The 23,772-nt window shown below is 45.8% G+C and overlaps 1 protein-coding gene across 6 annotated transcripts in view; it reads left to right on the top strand.

The window, feature by feature from the left end:
- LOC135389844 (uncharacterized) overlaps positions 1-23,772 on the top strand; it is a 63,731-nt gene that overhangs the window by 16,141 nt on the left and 23,818 nt on the right. For 2 of the 6 annotated variants that reach the window (XR_010421603.1, XM_064619876.1), the window contains exons 9-19: positions 1,729-1,767; positions 3,129-3,158; positions 3,739-3,783; positions 6,511-6,885; positions 11,650-11,685; positions 14,197-14,232; positions 14,661-14,705; positions 15,134-15,178; positions 15,607-15,651; positions 20,424-20,628; positions 22,165-22,312. Coding sequence is in view for 5 of the 6 variants with exons in the window: in XM_064619876.1 (XP_064475946.1) it covers positions 1,729-1,767; positions 3,129-3,158; positions 3,739-3,783; positions 6,511-6,885; positions 11,650-11,685; positions 14,197-14,232; positions 14,661-14,705; positions 15,134-15,178; positions 15,607-15,651; positions 20,424-20,628; positions 22,165-22,312 (1,049 nt within the window). In the remaining variant the exon portion in view is untranslated. The remainder of the gene's footprint in view (positions 1-1,728; positions 1,768-3,128; positions 3,159-3,738; positions 3,784-6,510; positions 6,886-11,649; positions 11,686-14,196; positions 14,233-14,660; positions 14,706-15,133; positions 15,179-15,606; positions 15,652-20,423; positions 20,629-22,164; positions 22,313-23,772) is intronic. The other 4 variants (XM_064619877.1, XM_064619878.1, XM_064619879.1 and 1 more) reach the window with 4 other exon arrangements.

The following is a 23,772-nucleotide window of genomic DNA, read 5'->3' as shown; positions in this document are numbered from 1 at the left end:
ACACGGTAATTGACATACGCCTCTCCCACTAATCCCGACGAAATTTGTTCCTCCTCGTTGTCTATTCTATTCCGCTTGATTACGACTTTGTGCACGTCGGCCGAACGCGCCGGCACCTTAATGAACGGATTAAGGAACATGCAGCTAACGTTGAAAGAATGGCTGGGTCCTCGATACTGGTGAATCACTTACAGGACTGTAAAGGTTGACAGCCTCGCTTCAATGACTGCCGTGCTTGCGTGGAAAAGCTACAAACACCGAAGGTTGTTTCGGGAATCCTTAGAGATCCCAACTCCGTTTTTGGGAGTACACCCTTCCCGCATATATCATTCCCTTATGAGCGTACCGTTACTCTGCTTCTTCAAGGGGGTACCAGCACTCCCCCCAAAGAGTATACGGATACTCTCGTTAGGGAATCCAGTTAGCATAGTAATACCCATGAAGGCTGTCACTACACGTCACTACACCTAGTGGATTGGGATAGCAAAATCTGAGGTTGATGCTCGAAAGGCGTGTGCAAAGTGGAGGAGTCAGCCAAGACCCTACGCACATGGAAGTTGAATAAGTGATTTTGTTTATTTAGATGTTCAAGGGTCATTCCAGCTCAAACGTCCCGATGGCGCTCGACCATCTCCGATTTCCATGAAAAAGTTACTCTTACCTTCGCAATGTTACTCGCAGAGTACGCTGCATGTAGCAGCATCGGTATCGCTGCCTGCTCGGCACCCGCCGCACCCGCGCGGGTGATGATAAACGTTCATTCCAACTCCGTCCCTTTTGCCTTCCTCAAGGCGTCGAACATTGCTGTGCACATTGCTGTAGAATGGGGTTGCAGTTCTGAATTTTGCTGGATAACTATTCCTTCGTCCCTCAGTTAAAATCAGGTGAAGCGCGTAGCTGTTAAAGCAAACCTGTGAATACTAGAAGGAGGCTGGCATGGCTTTACGTGAAAGACTACGATAATATGCCTACAAAAAAGAAACATATATTAATTACACTTTTCACCCACTACGCCTTTTTCGTAGACTCACTGTAGTTTGGACATAAACAATGTCATCTTCCCCTATGAATAAAACTGCAACTATCAGCACAGTACATGCTTTATGTAATGTCGCGATCATCACATAAAATACGTTGCACACGATGCAAGTTTCTAAAACGTTTATTGTAACGACTTCAACAGACGTGCCTTTCAGTTGAACAACGAAGCAGTGCTACATATGGGTGAGACTCCCCTTTTGAAACAGAACATGACGCAGTTCTTGAGCTTGCATATACAAACACGCATTAGCAGCAGGAAGACCGAAGTTAGAGCCACTAAATAAGCTACGAAGCTTATTTAGGGACTCGCTGGCCTTCCGGTGCCAGATACTACTGTGAGAGCATGGTTGTTCCGAACAACCTTCATCCGGGTTGCTTCCACTCCCCGTCTGATAACGGTATATTCAGACAGGAAAGTACACGCAGAAGGGAGCAACAGGTTGCCGTTACCCAGAGTGCACCCCTTTTTTTAAGAGTGCAGGGGAAGTGTAGTCTTTTATCCCACCCTTACGTTTTTAGCTTGCCAATTGATGTGCCAATAAACTTGTCGCTGAGTCTGAAGAGGACTTTTCTTCTGTGTCTCTCGGTCGTTAAGAACAAGTTCAATGCAGTCTGTACGATACCGAGCCTCAGTGTATAGTGTATTTTTTATTCCACGAATTAATATTCTTGCCTTTACAATTCCAGGTATCTTTATCGTGACGTCGTCCCTTAACCCAATCTCTCGTAAGTATGTGTGCTACTGCCAGGCACATCGATACCCTTATATAAGAGCGTATATGGAACATGATTCAATGACACATCACTCACCAGCTTGTGAAATTTGGGACGGGGATTGCGTTACTTTCCTTATGCCCCCAACTAGAGATTATTTTTGGGCGGTAGTCGTCCTGTAGTCCGCTCTGTTTCCATAAAAGCGAACACCCGGGAGGTTTCTCGTTCAGCTATGCTCACAAGCTATACAGTAGATTCGTGGTTTAAGTGCCAATTGGTTAGTCTATTAGGATGCAGTTCACCATATATGAGAACAATAGGGAGCGGACGCATATGACACATTACGTGCAATGCTGGCTGACTCTGTTCTGTGCTGTTCTGTGCTGTTCTGTGTGGCTGTTCTGTGCAGCTGCCAGCCACGTAACCATAGCATGAAGCCTGTCACAAAAGTTCCTAATGACATATAACGTCCATATATAAACTCCTTATAAAGATCCATCCGACATTTGAATGAGAATATGTAAAGCCATAAAGCCTCCCAGAAGGACCTCCCATAGCAAACGCCTAGACAGTATAAATGCAATCACCCCCCAGTCGCCGAGACGATACTGTTTTGTGCGTATGCTGGAATTAGCCTGAACCGAGCAGGGTCCCGTCCTGTGCTACCGATGTGCACCGAAAATCTCCTTCCCACAAGCTGCACTGTGTGCCTCGTTTTAGGCGTCGTTTATCGGGATTTGTGATATAATTATTTGCAAATCACACAACCAGCGTGCTCCAGCGTGTCTTCGTGTATTGAATATGCAATACTAGGAACAGTTCAGTGGACCCTAGTACAGCTCCCGTCAACCTTAACAATATGACGTTCCCGAGCGTGATTACAGCAACTCTCGTGGAAATTATTCTGTTCCCCCAATGCCCCCACGTTAAGGTTGACGACAGTTGTACTAATTGTCACTGAATAAATTTTTTATTTTTTATTTAACTGACAACATTGTAAAGCCTCAGATTACACTACCTTCACTGTACTACGCTTGCCACTGCGTCATACTGCTGCTATATTAGGTTTTCTGCACGCACGATTTGAACTGCCATCCCCACCTTTGCACGTGCGGTATCGTGCAGTGGTTGTGCGCGTGTCACATTCCTTTCTTCGTTGCCATCCCTCTCATCCGCAGGCAGTCCGGCAGTTTCCATCGTACAGACGTAGCTGTTGTTTTGCTAAGAGAACAGGGAAAGGCATATACTCTAGTCGTGTAGGCGACATCACGACAGCTAATGCATGAACCGTATAGATGCTTACTGCTGTGGACTATACATTTGTGCATGTCACTGGTGGTACCTAAAATAAAATGCATCCTTTCTTTATTTAGCACCTGTCACAGCGTCACCTACATGCGCAGGTAAGGATATCGTCCCGTAGTAAAAGGGAGTATTAAAAAGAGTATAGTAATAGTATGGAGGGTGTTGCAAGCGGTTTGCACGAGCCTACGATTCATTAGACTAATTACTAGACAGCATGACAGCATGGAAAAAGGCGTACGCCTCCCGTTATCAACAAATTAAGGCAGATAACGATATCATTCGATATTATGATAGACTAGGAGCGTGCTATGCGGTGAAGTCCATCAGTTACGTCCACACCGCACACTGAAATGGTCTGTTGTGGCCATGGGCCACCGAAGTTACCAAAAGAGTTACCTTTCCTTGGCAAAATCCTGAATTTAGCTAATCAGACTAATTAATGACGTACTTATAGGAAACATCTGTAAAAGCCTCAACAAGTGCAGTGCCCTTAATAGTGCAACACCACGTATATATTGAGAAAATACAAAGTGGTGCGTGTAAGGTGCGACACAGGAATCTCACGACCACCATGAATGAGTACCAGGTGGTCAAAACTGCACAATATTTGTTCATGCTTTCGCCAGTATCAAGTAGTCTTTGGCATCAAATATGTTGATATGTTTCATTTTTTTACAGTTACGGAAATCTTCACTGGCTACGTAACAACGCAGATGGGCGAAGGTGAGAATCAATCTCGCTGTTGTCCAGGAGAGCGTCACTTGTGTGTTCGCAGGGTATAACCATAGTCTCTCCGCAGACTTGTGCCCGTTACTCGAAAAAAGTAATTGATTACCGTTACCAATTACTCGACTCCAAATGTAATCGAGTAACGAGTAAAAAAGTAACTCGTTACTCCGGTCGTTACTCTGCATTCACACAAATTATACCTGTCTTGTGTGCCCCAGAAAAAAAGAAAAAAAAAGAAAGGAAAGAAAGAAAGGTTCAATAGCGGAACAGCTGAAATAACACGAAAAACAAAAACTCTTAAGACAGGTAGATCTGTACGTCTACTGTATTTATCGTCCGGGAAGACGTTGACCCGATTGTGGAAGAACATTGCCTGGAACCTCCCCATGACTCACTAAACCTCTACACCTGCAGGTACCACCATACTGGTGTAGGAAAAGATTAGGGAGAGAGACCCTGAAATTCCAGAACGTTAGTACAATGACCTGTACTTGCTATAGTAGAACGATCCAACAAAGGCTGACGGCACGAGGGGCTTGACTTGGGGCAGAACATCTGAAAAATAAGTTAATCAATTACTGAGTAATTGATTACTCCAAAAAGTAATTGATTACTCGAAAAATTACTAAAAAAAGTAATTGATTACAAGTAACGCAATTACTTGTAACGCGTTACGCACAAGTCTGCGAGTCCAGTGTTAGTTGGCGTTGGGACGGCGGCTGCTGCATGGAGGCGTGCGTGTTAGCAGCAAGGGGAAAGCGGCGCGCCCATGGAATACCGCACGCAGTACTGCAGTATCGCAATACTAGAGATGGGACGAATCCAGAATTCGAATCCAAGGAAGGTTCTACTTTCGAATCCTTGTTCGTTTAACGAAGAAAACATACACAATAGTATAGTAGAAAATATACTATAGTACTATGGTAGTACTGTAGTAGTATAGTACTATATTGCGAAGCTGGCCTTTGAACAAATTCGGCGTGCAAAAAAAAAAGGGGGGATTGGTGAGTTGCGGATCCGAATTTACCGGTGAGGTACTGAAAGTATAATAATGGTAATGGTGCCGTGATGTTACACATAATGTGTCAGCCTAGTTTTGTCGCGACATGTTGCACATGTCGCAGGGTAGGACTAAAGCGCGGACCCCATAACAAGCAACACGCGACGCGCTGCAGAATTTGTCGCTGTCGCGTCTGGTCATGGCGCGACTTCCTGGTCCATTTGAGCAGCGACATTTCGTCGCCGAGAAATGATGTTTTTGGAGAAGCATTGCTTATTTTATTCGAGCTAAGTTGTAAATTGCCATAAATATACCAAAAATAGTATTTCATTCGTCAAAACGAAGAGAACTTGTAATGAAGGTGCTATGTAATATTCGCCGTAACGCAGTGGCGCTGCGGTTTAAGTTCCCAACGCCCCGCCCACTTGTTCGTCTGCTACTTTTGTTGGTTGCCCTCTCCACCCTTTCCCTTGCACACGCGTTCAGTTCTTGTTTCACGCCGTCAAATCTAGCTGGTTTTGTCAAACAACAGGCAACGAACTCAGCGACATGCTACAAATATCTACTGGGAGTATTCAGCCGCGACTGAGCTTTTTTGACGCTCGTGTGGCGGCAGTGACGTCGATTTTGTCGCTTCTCGCGTGTATCTGCCGCGTGTCGCTTGTTATGGGATTCGGGCTTATGGCACCTGAGGAAGTCCGGAAATTTCCGCTCCCCTTGTGACGCCGCTGCACATGTCTCGAAAGCATCGCTCCTCACCCCCTCCTCACCTCCTTTCTTACTATGGCAACTTTCACGCGCGATAAACAAAAAACGCCCTGGAGATACTTTCAGTATTGGTAGCCGGGATAACGATTAGCATCTCGGTGCTAAATTCGGATTCGTAACTCGTCCACCAATCCCTTTTTTGCACGCCGAATTTGCCGATGTTTGCTCAAAACGCCAACTTTTGCAATTTTGTAGAAAATAAACCATATGTTACATGATCTACAATATTTTTCTGTGCAATGTATTGGTATCTGCTGATTTTCGCCAACTGTTAAGTGAAAAAAAACCGGACTTGGCACAATGTGCGCTGACTTTGCTTGTCCAGTACGTTTTAAGGCTTGAGATACGGAAGCTGTCAGAGATGACACTATCCTTCCTTAAAACGACCTAATGCGAATTTTTACAGTCGTATTCCGCCCACCAGCGTCAAAGTGCGACCTGGTTCTTCGCACGTGGCCGACATTCGATCCCGACCTACGGCCGTTCTAACCTAGGTACTCGTTTACGCATGTCCCAAGATCACATGTTTTTTCTCTGAAATCGCCGTTGGTCGAGCGACACCACTTGTTTGGTCTAATAAATATCCCCCCTCCGCGATCTTGCCTGCGAAGAAAGGACTAGTGAATTCTTCTTGCAATCTGGAATTATATGCTTAATTTAATAAACGAACAAAAGCTTTCCTTGCCGTATGCCAGCTACCCAGTGCTGTCGCCGATCGGCTTCCCCATTTTGGCCGGGGCAGTGCCAGTGCCGTGTATTAGGGCTCTGGCTCGTGGAACTGGTTTCGCTCGAGAGGAAGACGCACCTGAATGCACCAAGTGTAGCGAACCTCTGTCGGTTGTACACAAACTCATCTCATGTCCATCCAACAAGGCTATGGAGTACTACGCGTAAAACATTTACCTTATAAAACTACGAGCACATGTCCACATTCCACATCTCTCCGCACCTAGGAGAATCCACAGCGGCCAGCGCGCGGGCACCTTCGTCACCGGCCCCTTCGTCACCGGCCCCTTCGTCACCGGCCCCTTCGCCACCGGCCCCTTCGTCACCGGCCCCTTCGTCACCGGCCCCTTCGTCACCGGCCCCTTCGTCACCGGCACCTTCGTCACCGGCCCCTTCGTCACCGGCACCTTCGTCACCGGCCCCTTCGTCACCGGCCCCTTCGTCACCGGCCCCTTCGTCACCGGCCCCTTCGTCACCGGCCCCTTCGTCACCGGCACCTTCGTCACCGGCCCCTTCGTCACCGGCCCCTTCGTCACCGGCCCCTTTATCACCGGCCCCTTTATCACCGGCCCCTTCGTCACCGGCCCCTTCTACAAGTACCGGTGAGTATGCTGAACGTCGCACACCCTTTACCCAAGGACGTTTAGTGGACTAAAATAAGGTTACTGGGTCGTTCGGCTTTGGAGTAGGGTTTCTGCCTTATCCCGCGGCCAGTAGCTGAACACTGTGCGGAGGTGCAGTGGGCTCCCGATTTTTTAAAACCAAACTGTGCTTCAGTTATCTCACGCGACAAATGAACGGGCGTCAGGAGGAAGTAGAAGTCGGGTGTAGGAAAAATCGTCCCCGGAAGAAAAAATGTCCCTCGGAGAGGTCGTCCCCACAAGAAAAGTATCAAGAAAAGTAGCTTTCGTAGTAGGTTTCTCTATAGCATAGCGCGCCTGTCCATCTGTGGGTAGCCCCCCTCACCTGCATGATTGTCACACTCCTAACCTAACCTCGGAAAACTCTCCCACCGGGTTCCCACCGGAGACTTTTATGGTAGACGGGTCCGCTGAAAGGCGAGATTAGTAGGGATGCCCCTAATTAGCTGGCTGGAATACATAACGTTGCATTGTTAGTGGCCTTATCAATTTCATTCGCATTGTGCCCTGTGCTGTGTGAACTATGCGGTCTATGTATGTTTAGCCCTGTCTTGGATTGGACGTAGTGGAACGTGAGCATTGGGCACAGAAGGTTCCAGTAGTAGGTTCTCTACACTATGTTCATCGATCTTTGGTGGTGACAAAGGTTTTACTATGGATTGCGCCTTCACCCGGACACCAAACTCAAACCTTCCGGGCAACTCTACGCCGGAGAGGTCGACTGAGCATTGGGCAGAAAGTGACCAGGGGTAAGGGGGTGACCAGGGGGCTGTAAGTGGGGGCGCTGCTGTCATGGGAGGGGGTGGGTTTCCATTACAACATTCCGATCTCTCCGAGCGTTTCGCAAGTTCCTCTTATGCTATGCTTGCCACTTCATTACCCAACTGCGTTGCACATTTTGATTTGACCAGGTCTGGTCTGAGAACCAGTGTCCTGGAGAGGGGTTATCGGATTTCCATTTGTCCGTGCTGGTTTCCGCTTGTGACCACATGTAGGGCTTCAGTTCAGGACAAGCCTTTGTGCCATGTCCTTGCTTTCCACAGCGAGTGCAAGTCTTCTCTCGTCGTTTTGCACGAAGTGCCCATTTTCCTGACAGTACGTTTAGGACCCCGTGGTCAAAAACCTGCTTGTGGGTATCATGGTCAGTCTCCTCCCAGGCGCACGCAAATCTTCAGCTAGAAGCGTACTGTGCAGCGAACAGTGCAGCCGATAGGTGAAAGGGAAAGGGCGATGCACCTGAGGGCGCGTGGAAAATTTTTGATGCACAATAAAACCTGTACGCCCAAAGGAGGCATCGCCGCCTTCACTTCTGGACTTGGTTCATGGTTCATTGACGGAGAACTATAAAGCGGAACCGCATGGCATTTTCTGGACGCAGAAACTAACGAAACTAACCTGATAGGCAAGCCTGAGCGATGGGCAAGACATATAAACACAAACACGAAGGCTCAAAAACAGCAAGACGTTTAATTGATAACAACGAACTTGTTCATGAACATGTATAGACGGTGCAAGGGAAGGAGGGAAGTGGAATAGGGAATTGAGGACAAAGTGAGTTGAAGGAAGGTCAGAGGAGGCGCTTGAAGGCCGGGTGGATACATACAGACGGCAATGTTCTACCAAGCAGGAGGTGTGGCTCGTGAATCGGCCCCCGAATTTACGGAAGAGCATCCTACCGACGGGAATATGGTGCATCAAGTAAAAAACTCCTTCTGTCAAGGAGTTGCCATTGGAGTTGGTGAAAAATGGTCTAAATTCCTTGATAACCAGTGCATTGACCAAATCTTGCTCGCATTTCGTGTTCGGTGCTCTCAAGCTTAGACCGCCAAATTGCAAAGAGCAGGATATGAGTTCAAGCTAATACAGCACAGTCTACTTGCTCAGTTTAGTGGAAGAAAATGAGAAAAATTGCAATTGCAGTAGTTCCGTACTGCCACAGGATTTCACATAATTTGAAGGCTATGTCGAATGAGATGGGGGTCCGTCTCCTCTTTAGGAACAACTTCAGGTTAGATCGTTTAACGCCTTTTTCAAAACGCCCGAAATGTTGAACACAGAACCAACAAGATTGCGTGCAAAAATGAGTATATAGAATCCCGTTAGCTTGTGGCTTTGTATACATAGGTCAAACATCTCAATGCGTTAACCAAAGGTTGGACCAGCATAAAAACAGCCCAGATTCAAATTTGTCGGATCATCTAAGAATCTGTAATTGTCAACCCCTATGGTCCCAGATGGCGGTGCTGGCTTGGGAACCAGATAGGAGAAAACGCCTTTCGAGAGAAGCGTTGGCCATACAGAGTGTGGGCAGTTGTATTAGTGTGCAGTCTGTATGTATCCACCCGGCCTTCCCCCCCCCCAAGCGCCCCCTTTGACCTTCAACTCATTTTGTCCTCAATTCCATATTCCCCTCGCACAGTCTACATGTTCATGAAGTTCATCGCGTGACCTGAGCCCCGGAGAAACTTAGAACGCACCCACAAACTGCCTTCTCACAACGCGGCCTACACACTACCATCAGGCAGCAATTGCCTTGAAGAGAGGGGGCGTATAAGCTGTACAAGCTAGTATAAGCTGTCATAAGATATGCGCTAGAGGGCAGCACATCGCTGTTTTCAGTGCTTTCAGTGCAATTTCTAGCCATCAATGATGTGACCGGAGAATGAGATGTCCCACAAAAGCCGCAAAAGCACGTGCAAGTCCATTGTCATGCATGTGACTTGATGTCAAGATATGCCGTGAATACCATATTTGCGACATCTGTCCTACTGTGATGGCCGCAAATTTATTCTTTGTGTGTGTGTGGGGTGGCTTATCTATCGCATTTCGTGTACGTGTTTGGCAGCGTACGAAGGCGATTGTCTGTGAACTTGAGGGTTTCATGTTTCGCTCGAATGGATTATGGCTGCAGCAAGTACGTTTCGTAAATGGACATTATTTTGACACCCAGCACTACTGCCGCTGGTGAATATCAGGCTTGCAATATATACTTTTCGATATTCACATCGCCCCTGGCAGCGTGGCAGCGATTTCGCTCAAAAAGTCATCGCGCGTTATGGTCCGGTGCTCCGAAAAGAATGATGTTCGGCTATTTTTTTGACGGGATAGCCCATGAATATCACTGACATTATCATGAAATTGAGTGAGCGGCGCAAGGCGTCTTGGGATGTTTGAGAGACGCTGCTCTGTCGTCTGCTTTTCCTGCGAGACCACGTGGGATGTTTAGCGACGCTTTTACTTTGTGAGCAATGAATGTCGCGTACTGTTGACCTACTAAGGCATACAAAGAGCGCGTGGGCCTGCTCTCGAGAACACTCACTACCTCTTCCCCGTCAGTTACGACCGACACATTCTAAAACAAAACTCAGTTGAACGATCACTTTCACGGAGAGATGCAACCAGAGCGTCTGCAATCTGCATAGCGTCTGCGCATGCGCCGGCAGCAGCAAACAGGAAACTGGCGCTCCAACTTCCCATGATACCTCGGGCGCCACAGGTGGCGCTGGCTTTTCTCAAATGGTCTATTGACAGGGATATTCAGGAGCTATCCCATCGGATAAAATAGCCGAACATCATGCTCTACGGATCTCCTACAGGATAGCGCACGATGAAATTTTCAGCGCAATCTTTGTCAGTCCGACGAAAGGACGTTAAAAACCCAGCCCACCCCGGCATCGCAGAAAAAGATAACACAGGCATGGCTTATCGCGTACAACTTTCGCCGGGACAATGCTTTCCCTCTCCCAAATTTAGGAAGTGCTACTTTTTCTACTATCACTCTGTGGGGATGGATTTGGAACCCTCTTTCGTCGGAATGTGAGCGATTTCGCTCAAAAAGTCCGAAAAGAATGATGTTCGGCTATTTTTTCGATGGGATAGCTCATGAATATCACTGACAATTCGGCACGCTCTTCACATTGGAGGGGTAAAAAGTGACATTCACTTGGCATAGTTCAGTTCGCAAATCTTTACATCAATAAACTTACAATACATGACATTCACATCAGGTGGTGGCAAAATCCTAATAAGAACAAATTCCGTTTACCGCATGATTCTAGGTGGCGTAGTTTTTACTGTAATTCAATGACACGTTTCCTGGGATACCCTGTATATATATTGTTATCTACATTATTGTAGTTGCGCAACGCTGCAACGTGCAATGCAAGCGTAATATGTAAATGTATTATGTATGTATCTTATGTAGCTTAAGTCGGAAATTTGCCAAGTAAAGGTCACTTTTTTACCCCACCAACGTGAAGAGCATGTCTAATTTACTCAAATTAATAATTGGCAGGGATATTCAGGAGCTATACCATCGGAAAAAATAGCCGAGCATCATGCTCTACGGAGCTCCTACAGGATAGCGCACGATGAATTTTTCAGCGTATATTGTTATCTATTATTATAATTGCACAACGCTGCATCATACAGGACTGTATAATGTTCTCGTTCAAAACATAAAGCGATCTAGTAAAAGTTTTATGAATCGAAACCAAGTCTTACACGAATTTCACGGTTTCGTGAATTATGCAGCGTCCTAATGTGTGATAGCGGAGTTTTTTCTTTTTTGTGTGTGGGGTGGCTTATCTATGGCATTTCGTGTACGTGTTTGGCAGCTTACGAAGGCGAATGTCGGCGAACTTGAGGGTTTCATGTTTCGCTCGAATGGGTTACGGCTGCAGCAAGTACGTTTCGTAAATGGACATTATTTTTCACACTTTCCAGAAAGCTTACCCTCGACACCCGGCACAACAGCTGCTGGTGAGTATCAGGCTTGCAATATAATTTCGATATTGACATCGCCCCTGGCAGCGTCATGTTGTATCCCCAGCCCATCCTGGCATAGCGGTAGAATAAGGGTGGTGGGTCACGTGTCACCTAGAGCCACGTGGTCAACGGCATTTGTTTACTGGGTTCTTGCCACCTCCTGATGTGAATGTCGTGTAATGCAAGTCTAATTATGTAAATGTATTATGTATGTATGTTATGTAGCTTAAGTCGGAAATTTGCCAAGTAAAGGTCACTCGTGAAGAGCATGTCTAATTTACTCAAATTAATAATTGACAGGGATATTCAGGAGCTATCCCATCGAAAAAAAATAGCCGAACATGATGCTCTACGGAGCTCCTACAAGATAGCGCACGATGAATTTTTCAGCGCAATCGTTGTCAGTCCGACGAAAGGAGGTTGGAAACCCAGCCCACCCCGGCATCGCAGAAAAAGATAACACAGGCATGGTTTATCGCGTACAACTTTCGCTGGGACAATGCTTTCCCTCTCCCAAATTTAGGAAGTGCTACTTTTTCTACTATCACTGTGGGATGGGTTTGGAACCCCCTTTCGTCGGAATGTGAGCGATTTCGCTCAAAAAGTCCGAAAAGAATGATGTTCGGCTATTTTTTCGATGGGATAGCTCATGAATATCACTGACAATTCGGCACGCTCTTCACATTGGAGGGGTAAAAAGTGACATTCACTTGGCATAGTTCAGTTCGCAAATCTTTACATCAATAAACTTACAATACATGACATTCACATCAGGTGGTGGCAAAATCCTAATAAGAACAAATTCCGTTTACCGCATGATTCTAGGTGGCGTAGTTTTTACTGTAATTCAATGACACGTTTTCTGGGACACCCTGTATATATATTATCTATATTGTAGTTGCGCAACGCTGCATCATACAGGACTGTATAATGTTCTCGTTCAAAACATAAAGCGATCTAGTAAAAGTTTTATGAATCGAAACCAAGTCCTACACGAATTTCACGGTTTCGTGAATTATGCAGCGTCCTAATGTGTGATAGCGGAGTTTTTTCTTTTTGTGTGTGGGGTGGCTTATCTATGGCATTTCGTGTAGGTGTTTGGCAGCTTACGAAGGCGAATGTCGGCGAACTTGAGGGTTTCATGTTTCGCTCGAATGGGTTACGGCTGCAGCAAGTACGTTTCGTAAATGGACATTATTTTTTACACTTTCCAGAAAGCTTATCTTCGACATCTTCGACACCCGGCACAACAGCTGCTGTTGAGTATCAGGCTTGCAATATATACTTTCGATATTGACATCGCCACTGGCAGCGTCATGTTGTATCCCCAGCCCATCCTGGCATAGCGGTAAAATAAGGGTGGTGGGTCACGTGTCACCTAGAGCCACGTGGTCAACGGCATTTGTTTACTGGGTTCTTGCCACCTCCTGATGTGAATGTCGTGTAATGCAAGTCTAATTATGTAAATGTATTATGTATGTATGTTATGTAGCTTAAGTCGGAAATTTGCCAAGTAAAGGTCACTCGTGAAGAGCATGTCTAATTTACTCAAATTAATAATTGACAGGGATATTCAGGAGCTATCCAATCGAAAAAAAATAGCCGAACATCATGCTCTACGGAGCTCCTACAGGATAGCGCACGATGAATTTTTCAGAGCAATCGTTGTCAGTCCGACGAAAGGAGGTTGGAAACCCAGCCCACCCCGGCATCGCAGAAAAATAACACAGGCATGGTTTATCGCGTACAACTTTCGCTGGGACAATGCTTTCCCTCTCCCAAATTTAGGAAGTGCTACTTTTTCTACTATCACTCTGTGGGATGGCTTTGGAACCCCCTTTCGTCGGAATGTGAGCGATTTCGCTCAAAAAGTCATCGCGCGTTATGGTCCGGTGCTCCGAAAAGAATGATGTTCGGCTATTTTTTCGATGGGATAGCTCATGAATATCACTGACAATTCGGCACGCTCTTCATATTGGAGGGGTAAAAAGTGACATTCACTTGGCATAGTTCAGTTCGCAAATATTTACATAAATAAACTTACAATAACATTCACATCAGGAGGTGGCAAAATCCTAATAAGAACAAATTCCGTTTACCGCATGATTCTAGGTGGCGTAGTTTTTACTGTAATTCAATGACACGTTTTCTGGGATACCCTGTATACATATTGTTATCTATATTGTAATTGCACAACGCTGCATCATACAGGACTGTATAATGTTCTCGTTCAAAACATAAAGCGATCTAGTAAAAGTTTTATGAATCGAAACCAAGTCCTACACGAATTTCACGGTTTCGTGAATTATGCAGCGTCCTAATGTGTGATAGGGGAGTTTTTTCTTTTTTGTGTGTGGGGTGGCTTATCTATGGCATTTCGTGTACGTGTTTGGCAGCTTACGAAGGCGAATGTCGGCGAACTTGAGGGTTTCATGTTTCGCTCGAATGGGTTACGGCTGCAGCAAGTACGTTTCGTAAATGGACATTATTTTTCACACTTTCCAGAAAGCTTACCTTCGACCCCCGGCACTACAGCCGCTGGTGAGTATCAGGCTTGCAATATATAATTTCGATATTGACATCGCCCCTGGCAGCGTCATGTTGTATCCCCAGCCCATCCTGGCATAGCGGTAGAATAAGGGTGGTGGGCCACGTGTCACCTAGAGCCACGTGATCAACGGCATTTGTGTTTACTGGTCCTACAAAGTCCTAAAGTTTGCAAAGTCCTACACGAAGTCCCGAGGTCCTTAGCCTAGAAGGTTTCATGAATTTGCTACAGCTTTCCTAATGTGTGATAGCGGCAAGTTTTTTTCTGTGTGGGGTGGCTTATCTATGGCATTTCGTGTACGTGTTTGGCAGCGTACGAAGGCGAATGTCGGTGAACTTGAGGGTTTCATGTTTCGCTCGAATGGGTTACGGCTGCAGCAAGTACGTCTCGTAAATGGACATTATTTTCTACACCTTTCCAGAAAGCTTACCTTCGACATCTTCAACACCCGGCACAACAGCTGCTGGTGAGTATCAGGCTTGCAATATATAATTTCGATATTGACATCGCCCCTGGCAGCGTCATGTTGTATCCCCAGCCCATCCTGGCATAGCGGTAGAATAAGGGTGGTGGGCCACGTGTCACCTAGAGCCACGTGGTCAACGGCATTTGTGTTTACTGGTCCTACAAAGTCCTAAAGTTTACAAAGTCCTACACGAAGTCCCGAAGTCCTTAGCCTAGAAGGTTTCATGAATTTGCTACAGCTTTCCTAATGTGTGATAGCGGCAAGTTTTTTTCTGTGTGGGGTGGCTTATCTATGGCATTTCGTGTACGTGTTTGGCAGCGTACGAAGGCGAATGTCGGTGAACTTGAGGGTTTCATGTTTCGCTCGAATGGGTTACGGCTGCAGCAAGTACGTCTCGTAAATGGGCATTATTTTCTACACCTTTCCAGAAAGCTTACCTTCGACATCTTCAACACCCCGCACAACAGCTGCTGGTGAGTATCAGGCTTGCAATATATAATTTCGATATTGACATCGCCCCTGGCAGCGTCATGTTGTATCCCCAGCCCATCTTGGCATAGCGGTAGAATAAGGGTGGTGGGCCACGTGTCACCTAGAGCCACGTGGTCAACGGCATTTGTGTTTACTGGTCCTACAAAGTCCTAAAGTTTACAAAGTCCTACACGAAGTCCCGAAGTCCTTAGCCTAGAAGGTTTCATGAATTTGCCACAGCTTTCCTAATGTGTGATAGCGGCAAGTTTTTTTCTGTGTGGGGTGGCTTATCTATGGCATTTCGTGTACGTGTTTGGCAGCGTACGAAGGCGAATGTCGGTGAACTTGAGGGTTTCATGTTTCGCTCGAATGGGTTACGGCTGCAGCAAGTACGTCTCGTAAATGGACATTATTTTCTACACCTTTCCAGAAAGCTTACCTTCAACATCTTTGGCACCCAGCACTACAGCCCCTGGTGAGTATCAGGCTCGCAATATATAATTTCGATATTCACATCACCCCTGGCAGCGTCATGTTGTATCCCCACCCCACCCTGGCATAGCCGTAGAATAAGGGTCGTTCCTCTCCGGAGAGGTCGACCAAGCTATTGGCAGAAAGTGGCCAGCGGGCGCTGTAAGAAATTTCATGTGCTGCTGTCATGGGCTTTTACAGCTTTTGTCATCTATTTGTGTTTGTAGCTTCTTCTGTGTTCTCGTGACTACAGGAAACTTAGTGATAGCCTGTTACGAATGGGGTCGGAAGATAAAAGGGGACACCATAGCGTGATTTCATTACTGCTAATGGGCGTATTGGCTAATGAGCATCACCATTCGGTACGACGTCACCTTAGAAAACATGAAACATAATACGGGCAATGGCGGTGGTGATGCATTCTCAATTATCGTCACAAATATTGAACTTTGGTCAGCGTAGAGGACGTTGTCCTATTCGTTTCCACACCGCTTTCTTTTTGTTCTTCAACGAGTGGATATTTGCACGGACGGAGCCACGTCAACAACTGAAAACCCACGGTTTTTGCAGCCGTGTACAGTGAACGCGTTCTGCACATTCTAATGCGTCGTTCGGCACCAAATGATGGGATGCGTATTTTCCTGACGTGTATGACGTGCATGAGTAAATATATGCACAAAGCCCAAGTTGACTCGCTCCTTTTTCATATCCTGTCCCCGTGCAGAAGCCAGCACGCATATTGATATCTGTATCGATGCCAGATATTTTTACCAATATTGATATTTCAAAAATATCGATAATATCAATATCGTCCCATCCCAGCCAATACGGAAGCAGAGTGAGTGATTCCAAAATGGTGATAACTAAATGCGTGTACGTATCACCATTTTAGAATTCAGCTACGCTAATGACATCAAACGCAAAATTGTAACCGCCCATGTTTTGCCCTGTCTTGGATTGGACGTAGCGGATCTCTTGAAAGCAGAGCACTGGGCACAGAAGGTTCCAGTAATAGTTTCTCTACTAATACTCTACTCTAATGTGTGTTTATCGATCTTTGGTGGTGACCAATGGTTTTACTATGGATCGCACCTTCATCCGGACACCAAACGCAAACCGCAATTCCGGGCTGTTGAAATCTGGGCAACCCTACTTCGGAGAAAGCAGGATAACGTCAGTTTGCCCGTTGCACCATCAGCTTTTTTCTTCCTTCTACAAATTTTGTCATCTATTTGTGTTTGGTATTTGATAGGAATGGGGTCATGTGCAGATAGCATTCAGTGCTCGGATCAGTAACTCGAGATCAGTAAAGGGATTGCCATACCACGATTTAATTACTACTAAAGTATGTTTGATATTCATATTTGTTGATCAGCATCGGCGAAGAGAATCCTGTCATGTACTATTTAACTGGGACTCTATACGGAAAGACAATAGGAGGAGCATTCTTGCTTGCAGGATGGGCCGACCGGATCCTCGAATTTGAGGAGGGATTTGAGATCCGAATCGCAGTGCCCAAAACGTTGAATCGAATCCACCAATCGCGTTTGTTTTCCAGTGTCCACCGAAAGCCAGACTGGTTGGTGGGTGTTTTCTTGTTTGTTTACATTGCTCTTGGAGTTGATGTAGGAACTCTCATTACATGTCACATAGTAACATGCTTTTTCTGCTGAATAGTGCACTAGTGAACATGCGATGCAAACTAAATTGATGCAATGTGGCACTCGGGACAGTCTCCTTCAGCCGGGTTAATGTGCACGAGGACCTGTGTACAACCTAAACTTGGGCAAAACTATTAACGAAGTCTTATTCGCGGAATTTCTCTACATTCCGTAATGTCAGACGATGAAACCTTCACTCTCAAGCAACGTCACGCATGACATCGGCCTCCGGGAAAGTCGCCCATTGGCTGAGCGAAGGAAATGGCTGTTTGCAGTTACCGCAGTTGTCATGGCAGCATGGCAGTCGCAGCTCGCAGAAGGATTCGAGTCATCCCCATAAGGTCTCGAAATGGGGACAGCGAGATGCAACCACAGACCACGGACAATCTCCACGACCAGATGATGGGGGCCGTGCATTGACATTGGGCTTCATTGTGAATGTGATCCTTCCGCGAGCACTTAATTCGGATTTTTAATAAACATGCCCTCTTTCTGCATGTACGCAAGCGCACGTAATATATTTTGGTCGCTGCTGTATGCGACAGTCAATGACTTGTGGGTGGGTTGGCCAAGTAGGCTACGTTCTTTGTCTTGTAAATTCGCAGTATTCTATTGTCAGCTTTCTATTCAAGCTATTTCCTATTTACTAATATGCTAACGAAAACCCGCGAATGCGTTGAACGCGGCGGTATGCGTTGCGGTACGCTGGCATATTTCCGAGAGCAGACGTCAGGTTGCTTTTTTGAAATGTTCATGATATACTGTATTCCTGACCGTCGTATCATTCACGTCATATGCGAACATTCCTGAATGTTCTGTGTACTCACACGAGCGACGTCCTCGCGGGACAAATACTATTGCACAGAGACTGCATGCGAAAAGTCGGGCTACATTGAATGATCAGGAGGATCAAATAACTCACATATGTGGAACAGGCATTCGCTTTGATTCGCAATTCGAATATCGAAATTCGCATTCGGTTCGGAATTTGATTTGAATGTATTTTGTGGCTGCGGCATCGTCCCACATAATACCTCTTCTATACCTTTGGAGGGTATGGAAGAGGTCTAAATTTCCTATTTATACCTCCAACCCTTCTCAAGGGTACGAAATAGGTATAAAGGAGGGCTAACGTACCATATTTATACCTCATCACCACCCGTTTATATCCGGTATAGCAGGAATAGACACCACCAGGCTATGCCTTTCACGGTATAGATGAGGCTGCTATACCTTCTGTTCCTTTATACCTTTATGGTTTTTTTTATACCTTTACTTCCGCAACGTGCTGTATCACATCATTAGTTTTTCCTTGAGACGGTCTGATATTTAATTAAGAAACAGACATCAGTACAGTACTATCTGAGTCCACATGGTTAGTTTATGGCTGTATAATATCTGTATTGCTGGAAAGTTGAATCTAGATGTCCTCACCCTTAGGGTTGGGTACCAGACGAAAGCTGCTCCACAGTTTGTCAAGTCGCCACCAGTATATCAGTATATGTTCCTCTGTAAATGTCTCGCGATACATCGTGATACACACTTGACTGCGCAGAGCGATCTTGCTCCTTGAAAATTTTCTCCATATTTTCTTAATTTATATGGGGAGTAATGTGCTCGAGCTTTGCTTTCTACTTCACAACCATATGCGTGGGTTTGTAGTACGCGTGTGTGTGTGTGTATGTCAAACTTTTCTTCCCTCCAAAGGTGAATGCTCTAGTTTCCTCCCCTTAAAATGCCTATGCCTAGATGTGATGTAACACCATGATGGTACTCGTGCAGAGGTATGGCATATAGCCCTTTGTTGAGGACTATTTTATACCTGTAAGCGGGGTATAAAATAATACCTAAGAAGGGCTAAGTTATTGAGCAGGCGATCTATACCTCTAAAGGTATATATTTGTGTAGAGCCACGCGGTCAACGGCATTTGTGTTTTTGCCACCACCTGATGTGAGTGTCGTGTAATGTAAGATTAATTAAAGGTCACTTTTTTATCCCACCAACAGCCATCCGACCGATTCCAAAGAGGTTCCAAAGCCCTCCCACAGAGCGATACTAGAAAAAGTAGCACTTCCTAAATTTGGGAGAGGGAAAGCATTATCCCAGCGAAAGTCTTACGCGATAAGCCATCTTTTTCTGCGATGCCAGGGTGGGCTGGGTTTCCAACCTCCTTTCGTCGGACTGACAAAGACTACGCTGAAAAATTCATCGTGCGCTATCCTGTAGGAGCTCCGTAGAGCATGATGTTCGACTATTTTTCGATGGGATAGCTCCTGAATATCACTGACAATCATCATGAATTTTAATGAATTCGGCACGCTCTTCGTTTTAGAGAGGTAAAAAATGACCTTCACTTGGCGAGTTCAGTTCGCAAATATTTACATCACATTCACATCAGGAGGTGGCAAAATCCTAATAAGAACAAATTCCGTAACCGCATGATTCTAGGTGGCGTAGTTTTTTATTATAATTCAATGACACGTTTTTCTGAGACACCCTGTATATATATTGTATCTATATTATTGTAGCTGCACAACGCTGCATCACACAGGACTGTATAATGTTCTCGTTAAAAACATAAAGCGATCTAGTAAAGTTTGCTTTATGAATCGAAACGAAGTTCTATACGAAGTCCTAAATTCCGAAGTCCTAAGCCTATAGAAGGTACACACAGTGGCACAAGACACACAATATATACAGAGTGGCAGGGCAGCAGTGTACACAAAAACATTGTATATGTCACATACGAATCGAGGAGCGCCCGAAAGGGCAGGTTTGAAATTGGAGTATGCGCGGTGTGCATGTGCAAGACAGCAAGCACAGGGTCTGACCGTGAAAGAAACACTGGCAAAAAAGTAAGTCCCTACCACAAAACCCTTCGTAGGCTTTTCGTGCTTTCTATGCGAGATATCAAACACCAGGTATGAGGCGGCGCTGAGTAATCCGCCGCACAAGGTATAGCTGTATGCCCTAACAGTCATCAAGTGAGAAATCTAGCTTATCTCTTCGCCCCATTCGCCTGTCTCGCACTACAGGCGGAGGGGTTAGTGTCGAGCTGTGAGTTATCGATTTTGTTCCGAGTGAAAGTATATGAACATGCTGTTTTTTTTGCAGCAGGGAAGCTGATCCTCTGTTCAACAGCAATGAGACCGGCAAAATGGTTGCCAAGTGACGGCGTCTGCGATCTCATTTTTTTTCTGGTGAACATAACAAGCAGCGGACATATAAATGTCCACAGGGTCTCCAGTGCGTTCGCCATGATCAAGAGGTACGCGGCGAAATCAAAGACGACGCTGTGCGGTCTGGACTTTGACTTTAAGTGAGTTGCACTGTGAACTGCACTGCACTGCACTGTGAGTTGTTTGTGAGGAGTCCAGTGATTTATCCCGCTGCACCCTCAACACCCCCAAATGTTTGGCGCCAAATGCTGGATAAACCACTGTCAGGAACAGCGCAAGCAGAGATGAAGGCCACTCCGCCAATTAATTCCTTCCTCCTCCCTTGTTCGTCGCTCACGCACGCTCGCTTGTTCACGCTCTAGCTCAGCTTCAACCTTCATCAGATAGAATCTGGTTTCACATAGGTTGTACACGTAGAAGGAAGCTTACTTTAGCCATCGTAACCTCATCGAAACATTTTTGTTGCTGCAAGTGTCATTTCATTTTTCAAGCATATTCCACTATCTGCCTGTACCGGTACGACCAATACAACAAGGTCCATTCGAAATGATAGGAGGCAGCGGCAGACACATGGCTGCAAATGGAGCTTTCCTGAATTGAAATGCTTTCAGTCGGTTTTTTTCTTCAGAATATTAGACTCAGGTTAGCACACTGTGATGAGCGTGCGCGTGCGACCGAAGGCTGGCTGAAACAGCTCTCCCATTTTCTTGTTATTATTGTCTTGTTTCTTGTTAGCATCACACTTGTTCTGTCTACAAGTGTGGTGTTTGGTCAAGTATCCGGTCTGTGCACTAATATGCGGCATGATGGGGCACCTGATCGTGAGTTCAGCTGCAGCTAATCAAATGACGGTGATCGTGACGCTTGAAATGCCTAGCTATGAAAGCTTCAAAATGCTAGGCTCCATATAGCAACGATGTGGATGGGTGTGAACGATACACGGGTAAATTTTTTTACCCGTTTTTTAGCTCACTCTTGGTAAGGTTACCGTACCTATCAAAACTAATATCGGAAACAGTAATGGCGTGATCCAAACTTCTAAAATAATATAAATCATTAGAAAATCCACGCTGTCGAAATGAAAATCCACCGTCCGTCTGGAAAAAATAGTGCACTCTTGCACTTGGGGCTAGCGACGGCTAGAACTGTGAACGAGGATTTCACTACACCAGAAGGTTTTCAGTCCCGTGTGACCCACGACCAGCGTTACGGACTAACTGGAGAAGTCTGTAAGCCTTCTGCTCAACTGGGTCAAGAGTGAGTGTTCTGTACTCATACATGAGTAAAAAACATCATAATAGCATGTGCCGCAAAGAACATCGTGTCGCGATTAAACTTTCATACGGAACATGATTCGAGGGGCGTGTATTTTTCAGCTTATTTTAGTGTGGATGGCGGCTGTTGATAATATTAACTTTACATACCGGAACAACTATGATCATGAGCGACGTCACTAGATGTGCTACTTGTACCCTACAACCTTGGGACTGAGAGAACTGCCCTGGGCATTGATTCGAATCGGAGATCGCCATCACACAAACGCGGAACTGTTTCATAGCATTTACTGCAGTGGGTCGATGTGCGTGTGTTTCGTCTATTCATTTTAACCAGTTTAACCAGTCTTCGCAAAAGCAGGGATCTCAATGTCGATTTCACACTGCCTACTGCATTTGCAGGGCTATCCATCGAATTGAAAAGAACATCATCCTTACGTCATCCTTAAAGACCATCACAAACTCTGGCGTGTCCTTGTGCGGCGTACTCACGGTAGAAGTCGGAGAAACGTGGAGCACGCGCCTTGACGCAACTGCGAACGTGCTCAGGGTGAGTTGCAATTTGCGTAGCATAAGGAGTACATGTAATGGTACCTTCAGCGCGTGTTCTCGCTGAACCTATTTATGCTCCTCTGTGCGAGTGTGCGCTGCAATGCCCTATGGCATTGAACGTGTTCACCGAGCGCGTCGATGTAAGACACATTGTCGCGACAAAGACATTGTGAAGCTGATGACAGGTGGTGAATCATCGTGGAAGTTTCCGGTGGATTATCTGGTGTAACTTTCAGGCGCCCAGTGTCCAGTAAAACATCTATAATGGAGAGCAATTGTCTCGAGCCGCGAATAGTGAGCACGCAGTTTGGGCGGTCTAATGTCTTTGCAGTTACTATGTAGCTTCTACACTCTTAAAAATGAGCTTCACCGCATAGTACGCTCCTAGCCAACCATCTCGAGTGATATCGTTATCTGCCCTGATTTGTTGAAAACGGAAGGCGTACGCCTTTTTTGTGACACTTATGCTGCTCATAATTGTTACAGAAAAGGCGTACGCCTGCCGTTTTCAACAAATCAGGGCAGATAACGATATCATTTGAGATGATGGTTGGCTAGGAGCGTGCTAAGCGGTGAAGTGACATCCACTGACAATCCTCGATGAAAGCCATTCCACTTTCTAAAAATTGCGCGTGCGTTAAAATACCAAACATACCAAATTACCGAACATTAAATACCGAACCTGGGCTTCAGAGCGGTTAATCTCCAGCAGATCAGCACCTGATCCATTCACCTGATAATTCTAAGTCAGGAAATTTTAGGTAAATGTTTGACTAGAAGGGAAACTAGCTAAGGGAAGCTAAGAACTTTTAGTCCCCCCCCCCCTCCATAGGTGTTAGAGAGCTCATCGGCGTTGCGCAGGGAAACTTTGGCCAGACTATCCAGGACACTGGCACACAAGCACGTTTAGAACCATCCCTAGATGGTGTGTAGACTATACCGAAATTTCATGGCCGGTGTGGTCTGCCAGCTATTTTTGTATCTGCCATATTTTCTATAGCAACACCATTCCCACTCCTGTCTAGTGGGAAAGGTCAAATTGCGAGAAATGGCCCACTCATCCAACCTCACTCAAACACCTAGTGCGCAAAGTGCAAATACCACAGGCAAACATTGACGAATTTTCCAAATTACGGGAACTTGCGTCTTTTGGGGTGTTTCCTTATTGAATCGGTAACCACCGGTTGATGTAGTGACGTACGAGGGTAAGAGTCACGTGACTAGATGGTGACACGCTAGAGAATTTTCACGCAACGAGGGTTACTTGCCGAAGCAAGTAACGTGTTCGAGGTATCAACCAAGTACCTCTTTTCGAAGAGCTTCGGAGAGCGATCAGGAATCATTTTCGCGGTTTCCAACCCAAAAAATTTTGGGACGCATGGAGCTGAAAGGGTGTATTGGGGGCGGTCGAGATGCGCTGTGGTGAGCTGTGGTGATGATCCGCTGTGGAGAAGTGCC

This window comes from Ornithodoros turicata, chromosome 3, assembly GCF_037126465.1.
Source record: "Ornithodoros turicata isolate Travis chromosome 3, ASM3712646v1, whole genome shotgun sequence".
NCBI lineage: Eukaryota > Metazoa > Arthropoda > Arachnida > Ixodida > Argasidae > Ornithodoros > Ornithodoros turicata.
This window is presented reverse-complemented; position numbering and strand designations above follow the sequence as displayed.